Here is an 18,757-nt window from a genome sequence, read left to right as displayed (position 1 = left end):
GGCTCACAGGGGCCTGGAATCCTGTCACACCCCCTCGAGTGAGAGAGGAGCTGGGGCCCACGGTGCCCCCGGGTCGGTGACAGCCCCCTCGGCCTGTCAGGAGGCCTGAGGCAGGCAGGCACTATGGGGAGGCGGCAGGGCCCGGCCCCCCACCGCCCTCAGGGCTGTCCCGGGGCAGACCCCCTGCCTGCCCAGCAACCCCCCGCAGCTCTGCCACCCACCGGGAGCCGGTGCACGCCGTGTCCCGGCGGCGGGGGCTGGCAGCGAGGCCGCGGCGGGGCCGCACCGCTGCCGCCGGGAGGCACGATGGGCAGCGGCGGGAAGGCGGGCCCGCCGAGGGGGGCCACGCCTCCCGGAGCGCCGGGCCGCTGTACAGCCCTTCCCCGCTCCCAAAGCCACGCTTACACCCCGTAAGCTCGTCCTTCCTCCACCACAGCCTAGGCGGGACAGACTTGTTAAACCTAGGAGTAAACCAAGCAGAGGCAGCAGACGGCCGCTCTCCGGCAGCAGGACAGCGAAGGTGTTGGTGAAATAACTTTATTTAGTGTGATACACGGCTGTGGTCAGACAGTCCATACTCATACTAATAGTCACACTTACTCGGCTAACAGCTAGGAGACAGCAGGGCCAGACACACACTCAATATTATACACATCCATAGAGAAGACAGCGGGAAGTGAACTATTTTCTTTCATTAGTTACCCCCCCCACCCCCCCTCCCCGTTACTTAGGGTCTCCCCCCTCCCTCCCCCCAGGTCCGTGACTCAGAACAACACGACAGCAGAGCAGCGCACACCTGCCTGTGAGAAGGGGACAGCAAAACCTGTTCTACGGCAGACACGGACACACCGACAAACATCAGCAATTCCCACACAACAGGGATATGTACAGAGGAGGGGGCTGAGCTTCCCGCCGGCACTGGGACCCGGCTACGCCAGCTGGGACTGGGGGTAAAAGAGGGGGGGGACACTCCAGAGTGAAATGGGAAACATCCCAGCTTCCTCCTGCAGGCCAGCTCACCCAGAGGGGAAGGGACAGGGGAACAAAACGTCGGTCACCATCAGAGAGGCGACTTGCTGCCAGGAAGCCAAGGTGGGGACTGCCAGCTCTTCTTGAGGCTGCCCCTTCCCCTCCCTCGATGGCCCACAGGCCTCAACGCGTGCACGCTGTGTCAGTGACCGCTGTGTCAGTGACCGACGGGCATCCTGCTAGGGGAGTGTCCCCAGCCACCAAACACTGACATCCCCACCCATCACACTGTGGCCAGTCGCCCTCCTGCCCGCTAGCATCCCCCCGTCAGCATGACATAGGCCGGGTGATGGAAAGAACAGTGAATAGCTGTTTTATTCTCCTCTCTGTCAACAGACAAACCTACAGACTTCTGGTTAGGACAGATGGATGAAAACCCCCAGTAAAAGTCTCTGACAAGCTCTATTAACCGATTAGAAACCAGGGACAGGGGGAAGAGGAGGTATTTGCCAGTCTCTAATGTCAAGAAGTGACACCAAAATTGACACGCTTCAGCATCGTACGTTCCTCCATTCCTCTGCCCAGGTCTGACAATTCCTGACACTCCTCCACCCTCTCTACCCTGCCACTGCTCCTCTCAGCTTTGGCAATGTTGCAGCTTAAAACTACCCCAGAAGTGAAACGGCTACTAGCCCCAGCCCCCAGAAATCTACTACAAAGGCAGAAGCAGCTCTGTACGATTTCATCAAGCAGCAGCCTAGGTATGAGAGAACAGCTATCACCGGCCTTCCATCTGCCGCAGCTCTCCTGCTCCCAGTCTACATGATGCTGAACAGGAGATCAGACACTCGGAAAGGAGCCTGAACAGCATCCATGACTCGCAGGGCCAGTACTGCCCCTGTAGTGATGGATTTCAGGTAAGTGTTTGCTTTCACTGTTGACAGACAGGACCCAGGTCTCTACAAACCACCCTAAGGATCTCTTCCCACCCAGCCTCGTGCTGCAAAGCCTTTGTACCCTCTTCCTTCCCCACATCTGACAGCCAACACTCACCGAACACCAACGTCCTCTGGATGGGATGATATTCCAACTGAGGAGAGCCGTCTGTGGGATGTCTGTGTTACACAAACAGGAGCAACAAGGCCAAAGCTATCAGAGTTTGGGGGTTTCCAGTGCCGTGTGTAACACGAGGGGCAAAACTCAGAAGTTGTGAGCAAGAGTTAGCCAAGATCATCCACAGAAAGGAGAAAATGAGGAGCTAATATTGTGTGTGCCCTGCAGGAAGCAAAAGCCTAGAAACAGATAACCTGTATTGTCCAAAAAGGCAAGGCCAAGTCAAACTGACCGGTTTCAAAGGAGCAGCCTTTCATCAGAGGAAGTGGGGATGCAGGACAAGGACAGGGCTGGAGTGGACAGGGAACTAGTTAAGATGCAAGGCAGTAAGGAAGGTGGAAAGCCCATCCCTAAGCTTTATTTTTGCCTTCCCTAACTCGGTGGCTTTTCCATTGCATTCACAAGATACAACTGAGCAGACGGGCTCAAGGTGGGGAAGAGGAGGAGGAGGAGGAGGAGGAGGAGAAGAGAGAGAGTGTAAAGGGCACCACAGTGCCAAAGTGCAACAACATAAAAAAAGAAAAGACAGGACACTCATTCTGCACTCGGGGCTCATACCATGCAGTAAGAGGGGCGGCCGGGGCTGCTCCCCACCAGTAAACAGGGAGTTCGCTCGCTTAGTAGATTGGTTTTTCAGCCCACAAAGTAGGGTTGCCTAGCCAATGAGCGGTGATGTTCTTCAGTGAGACTGGCCGGTTGGGGAATGTGCTGCTACAGAACGGGCCTGTTAGCAGGAGCACCCGCTCTCCGTTACTGGCTGCTCAGGAGGTTTCTCTAGTTTGATGTCAATCACTGCAGGAGACAAGTTAAGGAAATCATCCAGTTCAAGTAAAAACAAGGAGGAAAGAACAGAGGAAGGGATCAGTATCTGAAAAGGTTGTTAGCTGTCCCTTCTGGCTAAGGGCAGGTGTTTTAGCAGAGCTGAACACATCCTGTCTGAACAGGATTAACTGCAAAAACAGTGGACTGGGTACATAAAGACCACTTACAAGGACAGAGCCCGATCGGATGGGTCTGCACACAAGACAGCCCTATGCAAAAAGAGGAAAGTATTATGGTATTTTAAAACTAGGCAAATTTTATCCTAAGCTTAAGTGCAGAAAGCAAAACTTGTGCTTGCGGTTTTAAGTAGTTGTGTACATTTATATATAGACCACAAGCAGGGTCCTCAATTTACACCCATAGGTAAGGACCCACACCGCACTGGCTGTTTCAGCCACATCTCTGCAAAACCCCAGTAAGGCCCATCCTCATAATGCACCAAAAAGTCAGCAAGCCCAGCCTAACAAAAGATAATTGTCAAATTCTATGAGAACAGAAGTCACTGATAAGAAAGCAAGGATACTGTCTTCTTTGCTCTTCTCCGGCGTGCTGTCCATCCCAGGTAAGGCAGCAGCTACACGACGGAAAAGCTGAAAAGTAGCAATAGGTAAAGCTGAAGGCTTGTCAGAAGAAAAAAAAAAGCATGTTAAAAAACACTGCCTTACAGCAGATTTTAAGATTCCGAATCGTACAAACTTGTTATGTGGGCACTTTAGCAAGCAAAGCTATGATCAACAAATGCCGTGAGAATTTTACCTAAGAAATTTAACAGGTTTTATTAAAGAAGTTATTCAATGCCTACAAAACAGACAGTTTTATTTTACCTGTTCCTACTCGAACAGAACACGGAATTAATTAGTATCAGTTCTCCTGGGGACGCACAGAACAATTCCCTCCCGCATTGAGTAAGCACGTCATCCACAGTTTCCAGCCTCAACTCTTTTGCACACAGCAATGTTCCAGTGCAGAACAGATTTCTGATAAGCAGCCTCACAAGAGACCAAAGGTTTAAGAATGTTTTATCTATGGAATACCTGAGGTTTTACAGCCCATCCTTTCAGTTCAGTCCTGCTGCAAAACAGCCATTTGTGAGCAGAACAGCTGGCTCAAGTGAGCTGCATTTAAGCTATTAAGGATGTGTTAGAGCTGGGAAGCACTATCATATCACCATAAAAAACAGAAAATGGTTTTGCATAATTTTTCAAGTCAATGCTTAGAGCTCCTCCTGCTGACATTAATGCAGCAGCTAACACAATACAGACACTGCTAGGCAGCCTGGTTGAAGAGTGCTGCATAAAAAACTAGAGGAATCATCTGCTAATGATTTTTCTCACAGTAGCTTGGCAGGGGCTTCTCATCCACCCCTTCCTATTGTGTCACTTGGAAAATCAAGCCACTGAGGCACCAGCAAGGTGCTACAGTTAGCATCCTTTTAGTCACAGAGGTTCTCACTGCAAACACCCACTTGGCAAATAAAGCAACAGTAAGTTAGAACTAAAGACTAAAGTGGATTCAACCCAGAACAGGCAAAAGAAACAACCCCAAAGTCTCCTAGTCCCATTGTGAGGCTCTCCGAACCAGCTGGCGTGCAGCAAATTGGTCAGTATGTTTCCCAGCTGTCACCAGCAGTACTCATGCTCTTACGATTGCCTTACACCCGCAGTTCTGCTTCAGAACTATTCCTGAACTAGTGAAGAGTGGGATCACAAGTTTATAGCAAGAAGCAATGGGCACAAAGTGAAATACAATAAATTCTGTTTAAACATAAGAAAAAAAATAAAAGGGTTTTTTGTTGTTGTTGGGTTTTTTTAATATAGAGATAGTCACACACTGTGATGGAGAGAAGGAGGCTCCATCCTTTGAGATACTCAGATCCCAACTGGAGTCAGTTCTGGGCAGCCTGCTCTGAGCATGAGGGTTGGACTAGACTATATCCAGAGATCCCTTCCAACCTCAACTATTCTAAGATTTTCCTCTGCGGCTTGCAAACAGAAGCAGGAACTTCTACTCTAGTCCATCAGATACACAATTATCCTGACTGATGTCAACACTGATTTTAGAAAACAGTGCATTAGCTATTAACAAAAGCAAAGGGAATGTATGAAATTGCATTTGACTGGTTGCACAAAATAGCGGCATTCCTATCCCTCAGCACATTCTAGTTTTAGACTCTCCTTTCTTTCAAGGTAAGCTTGCTTAGCTTTAACAGGGAATCGTTGACTTGACAGGAAAGGAGTTTCCACTAGATAAAGCAGCAGCAGTGAGGACTGTGCAAGAAGCATTTCAGTGGTTGACAATAAACAGAAATAAGCAGAAGCTTAATCCTCCCACCTACAGAGCAGAGAAGTACAGATTTCCTGTTTTAGAGCAGAACATTGATCTACCTGTTTCACATTGTATCCAGTCTTTGCACTGGTCTCAATAAACATCACATTCAGCTCTTTGGCTCTCTGTTCACCTTCTTCTGTAGTGATTTGCCTGGGCAAAAATGCAAACAGAAGCAGAGAGACAGAAAGGAAGAACAGACAGGAAGAGTTAGAGATGTCTGTGAGTGAGAGGCTCTTTCTTCAGTGGAGGACCGCTTCCCCACCCCTTACAAGAGTGCACAGTCCACCAACTGAGACCTCAGGACCTCTCAGTCTTTTAAGACCCCCAGGTCCTCCAGCTAAGAATGAAACCACCTCTGCTAAGTTACCCAGGGAACGCCTGGACTTAGGACTACTAATAACAGACGATCAGCACACGATGAAGTTTGTGCAGTACATTTGAGCCTCATTCACAGCATCATCCTCAAGGGAAGGAAGCATCCCCATACGCTGCACCTGATAGAAAAAGCAGTTTCCCAAAAGTCAACAGAAGGTAACTGGGAGGTTACAGAAAGATTTCAGAAAGGCTCCAGCAGCAAGTACAGTGCAACAGCAAGTGCTAGGCTGCTGCTTGTGAGCAAACGCCTGCAAACACATCTCTGATCAATACCCTGTACATACCTGATCCACATTATATCCTGCTTTAGCACTGGTTTCAATATACATCATATTCAGTTCTTGGGCTTTTCTCTCACCCTCCTCTATAGAAACCTGTCTACAGCAATGAGAACAAATCACAGAAAAGAAAAACGAAACCAAAAAGAAATAGTCCAAAAATGATAAAAAGAAAACTGCAGGGAAAATCCAGCCACCAACTGAAGCAACATTAACAGCAAAGAAAAATCTAACAGGCTGCACCAAATAAGAACAGTGCTATTTTTAGTTTAGCTTTTTGGCCTCAGAGCTTAACTTGCAACATCACTTGGTTTTTACCATAGGATGAATGGCTTCCAATACACTGTATTCTATTTCAAAAAGTGTGACCAATGACTGATCCTGTGGTTTTATCGAGCCTTAAAAGGCCCAGCATTCCAGCCTAACACAAATCTAACTTCCTTTTAAAAGAAAGGCAATGCAGCTTCTTTTACTGATACCTAGATATACACCGTAATTCCAAATTCTAGCCCAGACCAGGACTACTGTCACATTAAACTTCTAAAACAAGAATTTCTAGTGCTACATGAACTTCAACTGTAGCCAAGTTTCAAACAATTTTCTGGTATTTTTAATTCTTATGGCAGTGCTGGGCCAGCTGTCCTGCACACACACTCCACTTACGTACTATCGGGAAATAATCCAAGGCAGAAATTATCCCATTGGGTTTTCCAGTTCCACATGAAATTCGATTTTGATAGAAATTAGAAAGCCTCAAACCCAAATGCCAGGTTATTCAGTTAGGGAGCTGCAGTTATTTCTAGCTCCCAAGAGGGCATAAGAGATACTAAGTAGTCAACATCCAGAGCTGGCTTGGATTTTGCTCTATTGCTTTTGTAAGCTTATTTCAGAGACCAGACTGATCTGAGGTCTTACCACCTGGAATTCTTAATCCAAATCAGCTATACACATTTTTCTCATATTTCTGAAGCTCTGAGCACCAAGTTTTACTGTTGTTTCCAAAGCGCAAGGCACAGGACACTTAGAATGGCCTCCCACTGGAAGTGGGAAAAGCCAAATAGTTGTCAAGACTAAGGTGCTCTGCATGGAAGGGACAGGACACGTTTTGTTAAGAACCATCAGTACAAAGCGCACGCAGCGCTCAATCGGAGCCTAACTTTATCCTTTTCCCCACTGACTCAAACCACTTGCCAGTCTATGCTTTTCCTGCTAGGCATGGCAAACTAAAACCAGCATGACTTGTGCAGGGACAAAGGGCAAAAAGCATCTCCTGACACCAGTTTGTGCGGCCAGGGATGCTGGGTATTGTCTCATACGAGCATTTGGACAACACCAAAACCACAAGGGAAAAAAACACATCACAATACATATGCTGCAGGAGTGAGTAAAGCAAGGTTTAGAATTTAAAATGCGATAGCATCCAACAACAAAAGAGTCAGATCCCTATGAGGCCCATCATCCCAAGAAACAGAGTAAACAAACAGGAAGCTCAGAAAATAGCGCAAGGTTTTTCTGAGAAAACATTAATGTTCCACCAGTAAGGCTTTTCAAGCTGTTCTCTTTTGATCAGAAGTGTCTCGTGAACAGCCAAAGGATAAGGGTTTGATTTTATAAGACCTCACTTCGCTGTGAGGTCCAGGTGTTTCCCAGTTCTGCCTTTTTGAGATGTTTTCTTTTGCATCAGATAAAATTTCCCCATCATTTCAATACTTCTTATGACGTATGAAGTGCACATTTTGGAGTACCTGGCACATGTGAAGATGTTTCAGTTTAAAGTACTGGGACTGTAAAGAACTGCATGGCTTACTCCCTCTTCCCTTTGCCAACTAGTACTGACACTAACCGTTAAAATAAAAATCTTTATCTACACTGTTTCTGATGAAAAAGAATGAAAATCTCTGAAAACAAAGAAAAATTTTGCTAAATCAACAATCAAGAGAGGAATTTGAAATAGAAATGCAAGAGTGCAAGCCTGTGGTCTTCTAAGAAGCTATTACGTTGGTAACGTTGAAGATTAAGAGTTTTAAAAGCAAAATGCTTTATCACATGTCCCAAAACATTAGGTCCTTGTGATTTTAAGAGTCCAATTAACTTCTTACATCTCTTGTGAAAGTGTGCTTTTGCTAACCTAGTTTCCTCTCACACATTCACATCATCACAGTTTGTGTTATGTATGACATGAAATTTATGCTCTGAGGGACACCTTTTAGATTTATACCGTAAAATCTCATGCTGCATCTTGTAACAAGAAGAAACTTTACTACAAACTTACAACTGCACATGAGAAAGAGTTATGTAAATAGGATTATTAAAAAAAAAAAAAGGGCAGATTTCCTTGCTTTTGCAAGACATCATTTTGGTTTTATCTCAGCCAAGATAAAAGCCATGAAAAGAAAAATCAGACAAAATACACTATTGAGAAACATGGTTTAGAGACACATAATTTAAGTAATTTTTTTAGGTGGATTTGTTTTAACCAAAACTATTTGTAGAACAGCAAAATGGAATAACTCTGCATATTCTGAAACCAGAAATCTGAATTTCATGACAAGCTATTTAAGCTTCGTTTAAAATCAACAATTGCTTTGAAGCCAGACTAGTTGTCCAGTTCCTTGCTTCTACTGGTCAGGGCAGCAAGGCTGCCAGCTCCCCTCCATTACCTCTTGTCTGCCAGGTCAGTTTTGTTCCCCACCAACATGATGATGACGTCGCTTCCTCTCTCTGTCCGAACGTCATCAATCCACTTGGAGGTTTGCTGGAAAGAATTCAAGTCTGTAGGGAAGATAAAACTTCTTTTCAGAGAGAAAGAACACTATACCCGCACTCAGGTGCTTCTCCAAATTTCCCCACACCATGTATAAATGACCCATAAATTGTTTTCCCGCTCAAATAGAAAAACGGGGGAAAACGTTTCTAACGTTAATTGTCTTTCTGCAGAACTTCTCATTGTAAAATATTAGTTCTGCTTACACGTTGTATTTCAAATAAAGAGACACCAAAGCATCACTCACTTGTAATGTCATAGACTACCACAGCAATAGTGGAGTCACGGATGTAGCTGGGAATGAGACTGCGGAACCGCTCCTGGCCTGCTGTGTCCCAAAGCTGCAGCCGAACCTGCTGGTACCAGGCCAGGGAGAGCAGAGAAAGAGAGACAGCGAGAGAGAAAAGAAAGGAGGAAACTGTCCTTTAGAGAAAAGGCCATTTCTAGAATTAACTGTATGCAGCTCAGCCTGAGAAGCTGAGGTTGACCTTGTAATCTTGCCCCAAATATCCAAACACCACAGAAGTTGGCTGTGCTGACTCTGTTAATATAATGTCTTTAACTACCTCTTTTACTTGCCTAGAGATTCTGCTATTCCCCCAGTCACCACATCCCAAAGAGCTCTAGTTTATGGCTTCTACCTCCAGTCACTGCTGATGGTGGCAGCTAACAAAATAAATAATAATAATACAGAGCTGGTCTTCCTGGTCTACCCAGGGTTGCATATGCGGTCTCCATGGGACCCCTAGCCTACAGCACCTCAGATCAAAGCTTTTTGGGCAATTCCCACATGACAGACATGAAATTCCCTCAGCCCAGACACCACCTAGTAAAACAGCATCCATTCTCCAGCATCGAGCATCAAGACGACAGCAATGGGGATTGCCATGCAAGATTAAGGCAATCAATAACGTAAGTTCTGGCAGAAACAAAGGCAAACGTTACACACTATAGGCTTCACGTGACACGAAGGGCACTGTGCTCTCCCTTTCAGAAAAGCACAAGAGTCAGAAACAAGGACAAATGCTATGAGAGGTACAGTGTGATCTCTAGAACTATGCCCAAACACAAACTGACCTACTATATATGATAGCTCTAAGGTCTGGGACTCATCTATTTGAAACAGCAATGGTCAAAACATGCCCAGCTACCTCAGCGAATGCTAAACGAAAGCTTTTCACAACTGGGAGTGGTACCATTTCCTTCCGAGTCATTACCCCACACAGCTAGCTGTACAAACAGTGCTACACTGGCAGGAGAAAAAAAAAAAAAAAAAGAGATTGCTGCTGGCAATCTCAACATGCATGAGTTTCATAGGAGGGCAGATACTGATTCCCAGCTTAATTACATGAATTGGCTGGATGTGCTCACAAAGCCACTTGTTCAGCAATGAGGGAGAGCAGGGGTTTATGCACAGCACAGTGGTTAATAAGGCAGCTTGCGGGAGACAGGAGAAAGCAGTATCAAAAGGACCAGTAATAGGCTTGTTTAGAACAGAAATAGAAACTGGACAGAGCACGTGTCTGCAAAGTGTCTTGCTGCAAGCAGATTCAAAACACCATCGTATCTACATCAGGGTATGTAGATCTGATGCTCTGGGGCTTGAGGAAGATGAGGGGTCATAGTTAAAGCAATTAGCTCATGCTTCATTTTAAGGGCAGCCTTGATTACACTGGCAAAGTCAGGGCTCTTCACTACCTCAGGAAACTCAGGGTGACAAACTCCAACCACCTGGACAATATTACACCGGTGCCAGAAGATCAGATTGATAATGACAGCTTCTGGCTCTTGCTTCTGGACCTCACGACAAGCTTCCACATAGTCCCCTTGCTGCTACACCAGACTATTCACCCAGGAAGTTTACCGAGGTGGTGATTTACACGCTCCAACCTTCAAAAAGGCAACTAGAGGAAGTGCCACAGAGCTGGGGAAGAATTGGCTCCGGTAATCTTGTCGTAGTGAAGGGTACCACTATTTGAGGGAAGGCCTTCAGCTAGCATGCAGGTACACACAGGCACCCCTGAAGTGACTCGAGGAAGACAGCTGCAGCATTCCTGTGGCTTCCTGTTTTCTAGAAGTCAAAGTTTGTGTGCACCCATTTTGGAGGGGAAGAGAAAACATAAATCACCCACTCAAATACGACAGCATGCTAATGACCTTACCGGTCTGGGAAGGCAAAAGGCCCTCAACCAAGAATTAACCCAGCCACTCTTAGAAACAAGGTAGCTTGTTCAGAAAGGGGCCTGAGGGGCAATACAGACTTTTGCCAGGGATCTCTCCACAGGTCACTTGCATTTCAAGGTACCTAACAGATTAACAACAACTAAACAATTTCTCTTTTCTTTCTCAGCTCCCCACATGCTAGCTAACAGTTTCTCACTACTAGTTAAGAGTATCTTGGCTGGTACTTAAGTATGTCCTACGGGACTGTCCCTATTTTACACTACCATGACCAGCCTTAACTTACAAGAGACTACTTGAGGTTCCCAAATACAGTCACCAGTAAAGATAACAAAATTATATAGCTCTTCAGAGTGGTAAAGGAAACTGTGTTTTCTTAATCACACTAGTGCTCACCATCATCATGCCCTCAGAAGTACCTGAGCATGTTCCTTCAGTAACACAAGAAAACTAAAAACCTCTCAGTCACTAAGAACAGAACAGAGAGCAACAACAAGAAAACATGAAATTATCTGAAAAGATCAGACCATTACCAAAGTATGATGAGATCAGCTATCGCCTAGTTATTTTTGACATGTCTGGAAGCTGTTAAGAACAGCCTAGACTGGCAAGATTTTTCCACCTGCCTGGATAAACAGCATCCTGTACCTGTCACACCAGTGGGGAGAAAGGATGCCAAGCCATCAGCCTGCCTAGCTGCCTCACCTAGGTGAGCTCCCTGCATAAGTCATCCCGTGCACATCTCGGCACTCCTCAACTCCCACTTTGGTTTTACATTGGTTTGCACCAAACCATAAACCCTCCTTGAGTCGAGTACTTAAGCTACAGGACTGGGAAAAAGACTGTGTCATTATTTGCCCTCAATATACAAGATAAATGGTAACAGAGGTCTATTATTTGTTAAACTCTTCAGTTAACCAAAATGAAACAAACCGCTGGTCCCTAAAGCCTCACTATAATCTGGAGTTTGTGAGAGAACAAAGGTGGGCCAGAGGTTTTTCATCTGCGTTATATTCTTTACTTAGACTTTGTCCACATGGTGTTGGCTCACTGGTATAAATCCTGTATAGATATTTATGCTGATGCTGTAGCTTAACAAAAAAAAAGCCAAATCAAGTGGAATCAGTAACAAGGAGTTATAATGAAATAATTGTATTCATATCTTCATATCCGGTACTGAAACATTCATGCCAAGAGTTATAGAGCATTTCCCTCTAAACTTGTTTATTCTTCAGAAATTACAGTAGCTAACGTCTCTTCTCTTTCAAAAGCTCTCTCGTTACTCATATGAATCGCCAGCTCTCTTCAATCCTCTAAGTCACTACACAGCTTTTATTTAAATGGGTGTTGTACTGTTTTACCTACTCTGACAGTGTTCCTTTGCTTTGGCATCTGAAGTTGTTACTTGTATTACCTCTCTAGTTAACCAGAAAGGGAAAAAAATAAATTCATTCTGAGGTTTAAAACAAACAACCCAAACCAGAAAAAGTATAAAGCTTTCCAATGGCTACCAACCACCTTTCACTCCAATCGGCACAGACACACAAGAAGCCACAATCCCTCTTCACCCACTTGCCCATCCCCTGCGTATCACTTCCATCGTTTGAGCAGACCAGGGTTAAACAATTCCCCAGTTTCTGTATTATGGGATGGAGTTACCATTGGCCTGCGAAACACCTACAGCCCGGGGGGCCGACAGCCTATCTTAGCTGCCTTCAGACACCACCACCACTTCCAATGCATAAAGGCACGTGTCAAAAGCAGGGTCCCTGCAGACACTCCGGCTCAATACCTACTTGTAACGTCAAAGACAACGACAGCCACAGCAGAGTCACGGATGTAGCTGGGAATGAGGCTGCGGAACCTCTCCTGACCGGCTGTATCCCACAGCTGCAGCCTGATCTGGGAAATGGAAAGGCGTAGGGGGAGAGGGAAGGGGAAGAGCAGGAAAATGGAAAACAAAACCAAAACGCAAGTGAAATAAAAATAAAAAGAAAAAAATTGCAAGGCAAAAATAATGCAACAAAAGGAAAGTTAAAATGGAACAGAAACGTGAAAAGAGCCAATGACACTTCTAACTGCATTCTTGTGGTAACCTCAGTCTAGCACATCTGAGAAACCTCCCTCCTTCCACAGACCCATTAATAACTCGCACATACGAACGTGTCCTTCCATTTAATCATAAAACCAAGATATCCGTAAGAAGTACCTTCTCACGCTATCTGCTAACGAGGCAAATAAGCATACATACCTCAGTGCATCCTGCCATGTCAGGACTCTGGCTACAACAGCCACACAACCAGACTGCAGCCTACAGCTAGCTACATGTGGTCACTCCGCATCCCTCAGCTACTGATTAACCCACTGGAAAGCCTGATGTGGTGAAACATAGTAGTGGGGTACAAGCCAGAATAGCAAAAACCCTCTAGACTGAGTTATCTTGTGCTGAAATCCAACAAGCCTGGGAAGATATCACGACAGAGAAGAGGAAATACTACTTCGTCTTTCAAGAATGAGGTTGTAGCTGTAACATGGAACTGTCAGCCTGACAGTCAGGAGTGAGGATGTGGCTTCTTGTGGCCCCAGTTCACTTAATGCCCCAGGTCCCAATGCACTGGCCACATGCTGGAAATGGCGTATTACAGTTCCCTCTGTGGGAGGCTGCAGGAGATGGGTCTGGAGAACTCATCTCCACATAGATTTGTTCCTTCTGTTGGCCAGTACGTGCTAGCCAGGCCATATTTAGAGCTGAGTGATCTGGCACAGGTATAACTTCAGGACACATATCAAATATGCCGAAGCATACATTGCAGTTAGAGGCTTAGCATTCTCCATTTCAAGCACAGTAAAGTCTACTACAAAATACAATATTAGCCGTATCTGAGAAATTACTTCAATGTCTGAATTTTCCTAGCTTGTGTGCTTGTATTTCTCCCTCCTTTTATCTACATTCAAAATCTCTCTGTTATTTAAACAGGCTTTACGGGCTCTGTGACCACTTACATAATCAGGAAAGCTAACAGCATATCCAACATTGGAAAGAAAATGGTATTTTCTGGATAGCAGGCCAGCAGGTGAATGACAACCTGACCTACACAACCACAATAAAGCAAGATTACACTGCTGAAAGAAGCACACAGGCATTCCAACTTGCTTTCCCAGGTGCCAAGCAGCATTCCCAAGATCTTTTTCTTCTTCTGCCACCGCCAGCACCATTGAAAAATGTTATCCGAGTAGTTTCTCCCAAAGAAAGATTAAGAAAGGTCTTTTCTAATAGTGAACCACTGGTAAGATGGCAGAGAAGCACTTGGGAAACTCACCACACACACTGGACTGAGATTTCTTCAGAAGCAACAGACCCAAAGCAACACAAAGGACTTCCATTGCACCACTGGCCCCTTCCTCCTCCCAACAGCTTCATACTTCTCAGCCAGTAGTGAAACTAGCAAAAAGGCAAGTACTAGCAAAACATGGACTAATGGAAAGACAAACACGGAAAGACAGGAGAGGGATGTGAGGGATCTCTTTATGCAAAAAGGAATCTCACGCAAGCTAAATCCAAAATTGCTTTATTAACAGTACGTCAGGACTGTGTTACAAAAGGAGCCTTCCTATGAGGAGGAACCATGTCACCGCTGGTAATTGTGAATGACTTCACTTGGAATGACCTGGAGTCTGCTCAGACTCATTTATACTGACAATCCCAGAAGCAGAGCTGCAAATTCTGGGAGCAAACTATGCCTAAGGCACATATAGCAGACAACCCATTGCCTGGGATATGGTCATTAGCTTGCTCCAATTTTGCATGAAAGATTTTGACTTCGTTCTAGAGGTATCAGCTATTAACAAGTATCAGAAACAGGAGAGTGGGTGAGTGATTTGATTTAACAAAGGCTGTCCCTTTGAAGGCTGCTGTGGGATTTCAGCAGCCATTGGAGGAACGGCCAGGCGAAACAGCACGCACAGCAACTGCTGCTCCCATGACTGCAGCTGCCATGCTATCGCACAGATGCCTCACTTACCGTGCGATCTTCAAGATACATTGTTTTTGACAGGAAATCAATTCCAATGGTTGCCTGGAAAGAAGAAAAGCATTAGTAACTGCAGCTTGCCTTCCAGCATCTGCAAATCAGATCCTTCTAGACAAACTCAGAAATGTTCACAAACTTATAATCAAGCTGTTGAAGTCATTTGCCTTCAATACAGTTGGTAAAAACAAAGCAATCTGAGTATCTGCACCACCTTAATTTCACATCATTCTTCCAACACTTCTCAACTGCACAAGAACCTCTGAGTCTCGATTTTAGCCTCAGACATTCAAGCATTTTAACACAGACCATATCTGAGCTGACATCTCCTTCTGGTCTACCGCAATTCAGGCTGGTAAGAATTATCTTATTAGAAATAACCAAAAGGTAGAGCAAATTACATATATAAATTGCAGGCAACTGTGCTGAAAGCTAAAAAGCAGTGTTTATTCAGGACTTTCCAATTAAGAATGTGCTTCCTTTCCGGTGACATTCAGAAGCCTCATTTCCCAGGTGGTTCTTTAAGTCTCCTGCCATTCACAATTCCACTGCCATACAGCAATGCCGATACAGAGACATTTGAAGTAATTTACAAAGTTAGATGCGCTCCCAGGCACTTAAGTCAAGCAGATGTCCTAGCCCATCATAACCCAGGAAACAGGTTACTGATGTAACAGATTTGAGTACTTTAGACAGATTATCTCCAGTCTTAACATGGGCAGCATAACATGTTCTGGAAGGTTTCCATCAGAACGTGAACCATTTAACATTAGAAGAGACCACAACAGCCAATTTCTGTAGGTAATACTTATTTCTGGGAATCCTATTTTCTGCAGCCAGGACACAGTTTATAACAACTACAATAAGCAGATAAATCTGTAAGAGCACCTTACAAAAGTCAAGAAAAAAAACCACAGAAGGCACAAGAGGATCCAGTTCTAGTGCATGACTTGTCCTCAAGAAAACAATCTTCTCTTCCTTTCCCAGCTTAAAATTACTCCAGTCTAAACCAGTAACTCCTTCTGGCCTGAATTAAACGAGAACACCCTAGTCTCGTCTTCTCTCAAAGACATTTGTTATTCCCTTGAAATACCGCTAAGTGCTTTTGATGCAACTAACTCTTCCTGAAATCTTCAGACCTCTTACACATCTTCAGCTTTTCATATGCAGCCTCTTCACCCTGTTTCCCTGTCAAGACTTCCCCAGCTTTGTCTATTTACAGCCTTTCAGTTAAAAAAAAATAGTAGTAATAAAAAAAAAAAAAATTGAGAGAGAGAGAATACACCATGTTGATTTCTTGTAGATCTGTCTATACACTCTGGACTCCGGTGCTAGAGACCAAGAACTATCACTACCATAAGCATGTTCATACCTTATTCTTTCTCTCTGTTTCCTGAGACTTCCATATCCATCATCAGGCATCCTGACCATCGCCTTCTCTGTTAGCCAACATAAACCAAAGTTTTTCTCTGTTTTCCTCAAGGCTTCTCACATACCCAGACAGGATCTAAACCTTGCTTTTCTTTTGTACACTAATTCCTGACATCATGCTAGATATTTGGGCTTAATCATGAAGTCTCATCTCCATTTCGAGGCACATTACAACCTTACATATGATATTGAACATCTCATGGGGAAATGTATGCCTGTGAGAACTGTTAGGGGCAAGCACATTTTAATAGGGGGAACAGATTTACCCACATATATATATATATATATTTTTATTTTATTTTATTTATTTTTAAGAAACCCCCTACCACATACCTGGTAAGTATTGTCAAAACTGTCATACATAAACCTGGTGATCAGAGAGGTCTTCCCAACTACAAAAGAAGAGAAAAATTACTTATAAACAGCAATGGAAAAAAATAACCACTGCTTTGGGAGTGACACGCTGGTAGCGCTGATCATCAGTGTGACGCTGCCATCCTAAGATATTTCCTAGCTGCACCCTCGTGCGAAACAACCAGCTAAGAAATTCGTCCAGAAAATGATAGAAATATGTTAAGTCAAATCAATCTAAGTCAAAAATTGATCATGATGAAAACTTGGTCCTCAAACTGGGTACATGGTGACACGTATGACAATGAATGATTTGTTTGCTTTAAGCAAGCAATTTATCTACTTTATTACTCATATTTTGCTACTTAGATAATCACCAAGTCTTGGACTTCTAGACACAAACATCAAAACAAGACACGGTGATGTCCCAGACACTATTTAGCTGCCTCTGGCTCGGTAGAACAGCAACATTCCAGATTTAACATCCTTTCTTCATAACAAGATTTTAGATACAAAGTAAACTTTGTCAGCTTGCTTAAAAACTTTAAATTTACATCTCCAAATATTATCACGAGACAAAGTGCAGAACTGACAAGAAATGGGAATGGAACCAAAGAAAGATAAGATCTCTGATCCTCTCTCTGGAAGCTGGAAGAAGCCAGGAAAAATTCAAAGGACACGGACGGAAGAGAAGAGGGAAAAGGAATACACCGCCTAGAGAGGTTGTGAAATTGCGAGCATTGGAGAGGGTTAAAATCAGGTTAGACAAATGTCTGTTAGCAGCAGTCGATCCTGCCTTGGTAAGGCGGGTGAATGAGGCAACTTCTGGAAATTCCTCCAAGACCTACAGTTCTGGGCCCAAGGAGGAGGTAAGCAGTAAGAGAGCTAATGAGAGTAACAGAGCAAAGAACACGCCAGTTCCAGGAAAAAGGTACAACTCATCCACGTATTATGAGGGAGGTGGTACAAAAGGGAGTCAATTTTCAGGCAAAAATAAAAAAAATAATGAAGATGTGACGGAAACACCAGCCATGCCATACACAGAGCGCTGCTCTGCCCTTTATTTTCATTTGTACGTGCCACACTCGGTGCGGCCACGGCCCAAGACACAACACCCGGGGCGGAGCAGCGCCGTCAGACACACCGCATTTCTCCCCGACGCCAGCGAGGCCCGGTGCCTGCCCGGTCCCGCGCCTCCCCGCAGCACGGCTGCGGGCGCACTGCGGGCCAGCCCCGGGAGGAGGCCCGGCCCTGGGCAGCCAGGCGGTGGAAACGGGCACCGGGGCGCTCGCCAGGCCCGCGCCTCCCTCCGGCCGAGACCTAAGGCCGGACCGCGGCGGGGCTGCCCCTCCCTCAGGCGGGCATCCTCTGGCCGACGCCCCCCCGCGGGGGCCCCGGACGGCTCGTCCCGGCCCCCGCCCCGCCCCGGGCAGAAAAAGGCCCGTAACGGTTCCGCCGCCAGACCCCTACGGGTGCCCACCCCCCGGCCCTCACCGGATCCTCACACACCGCCCCCCGCCCCTCCCCGGGAGCCGGTAGCGGTTCCTCACCCCCGCCAACACACACCCCGGCCCCCTCACGGTTCCTCACCGCCCCCAACGCCTCCGCACCGCCCCGCCGCAGCGGAAGGCCCGTCTCGGCTCCTCAGCCCTCCCCTCCCCTCCCCCCCGGCGGCGCCAGGCCCCTGGCGCCCCCCGCGGCCCCCCCCCCCCCGCCGCGCCGCCGCCCCCGCTCACCGCTCTGCTCGCCCAGGAAAACGAGCTTGAACTTCCTCAGCGGGTTCCCGAACTCGCCGCCGCTGCCGGGGGCGGACATGGCGGCGCGGGGAGGCCGAGCCGGAGCCGTGACTGAGGAGAAGGAGACACCGCCGAGCGCACACCGGCACCGCCGTCGCCCCGCCCGCCACGCTACGCGTCACTTCCGTTGGCGTCACCGCTACGTCACTCCGCCCCACCCCCGGGGCGGGCGGTTGCCGTGGCAGCGGGCAGCCCTCGGCGGGCGGTGCCTGCCGCCGTTGCGGCCTGTACCGGGGGGGGCGGAGCGGGGTCCGGCCGGTAGCGAGGGTTCTCCAGCGCCTCGCCTCCCCCGCCGAGGCCCGCGGCAGCCTGCCCGGGCGG

At 46.4% G+C, this 18,757-nt stretch overlaps 2 protein-coding genes across 10 annotated transcripts in view; one reads left to right on the top strand and one right to left on the bottom strand.

Moving 5' to 3' along the window:
* Nucleotides 1-18,757, top strand: part of LOC104641987 (transcription initiation factor TFIID subunit 9) — a 189,992-nt gene that overhangs the window by 32,556 nt on the left and 138,679 nt on the right. The gene's annotated exons all lie outside the window — the stretch shown is intronic.
* LOC104642987 (ras-related protein Rab-6A) lies at nt 522-18,578 on the bottom strand. Of its 9 annotated transcripts, none has more exons than XM_075762994.1 (9): nt 18,377-18,557; nt 16,623-16,681; nt 14,853-14,906; nt 12,627-12,732; nt 8,897-9,005; nt 8,546-8,657; nt 5,289-5,382; nt 3,428-3,494; nt 522-2,874 (listed from the first exon to the last, which is right to left on the bottom strand). In XM_075762994.1, exons 2-9 carry the CDS (start codon nt 16,646-16,648, stop codon nt 2,810-2,812), a joined length of 633 nt encoding a protein of 210 aa, XP_075619109.1. In that variant the 5' UTR covers nt 16,649-16,681; nt 18,377-18,557; the 3' UTR covers nt 522-2,809. The 9 variants fall into 9 exon arrangements, 8 of the variants coding, with proteins under 8 accessions (XP_075619109.1, XP_075619111.1, XP_075619110.1 ...); XM_075762996.1 differs by lacking the exon at nt 5,289-5,382 and adding an exon at nt 5,892-5,985 and having other exon boundaries at nt 8,897-9,002; XM_075762995.1 differs by having other exon boundaries at nt 8,897-9,002.

This window comes from Balearica regulorum, chromosome 11 (assembly GCF_011004875.1).
Source record: "Balearica regulorum gibbericeps isolate bBalReg1 chromosome 11, bBalReg1.pri, whole genome shotgun sequence".
NCBI lineage: Eukaryota > Metazoa > Chordata > Aves > Gruiformes > Gruidae > Balearica > Balearica regulorum.
Note: the sequence above shows the minus strand (reverse complement) of the source record. Positions and strands in the feature narration are given on the sequence as shown.

Coding starts and splice junctions, on each gene's coding strand:
- LOC104642987 (XM_075762991.1), bottom strand. CDS start 18,455: ATGTCCGCCCCCGGCAGCGGCGGCGAGTTCGGGAACCCGCTGAGGAAG. Junction 14,907..16,622: donor GTTTTGACAATACTTACCAG/GTATGTGGTAGG, acceptor TCTTCTTTCCAG/GCAACCATTGGAATTGATTT. Junction 2,875..3,427: donor GGAGAAGAGCAAAGAAGACA/GTATCCTTGCTT, acceptor TGTCTCCTGCAG/TGATTGACATCAAACTAGAG.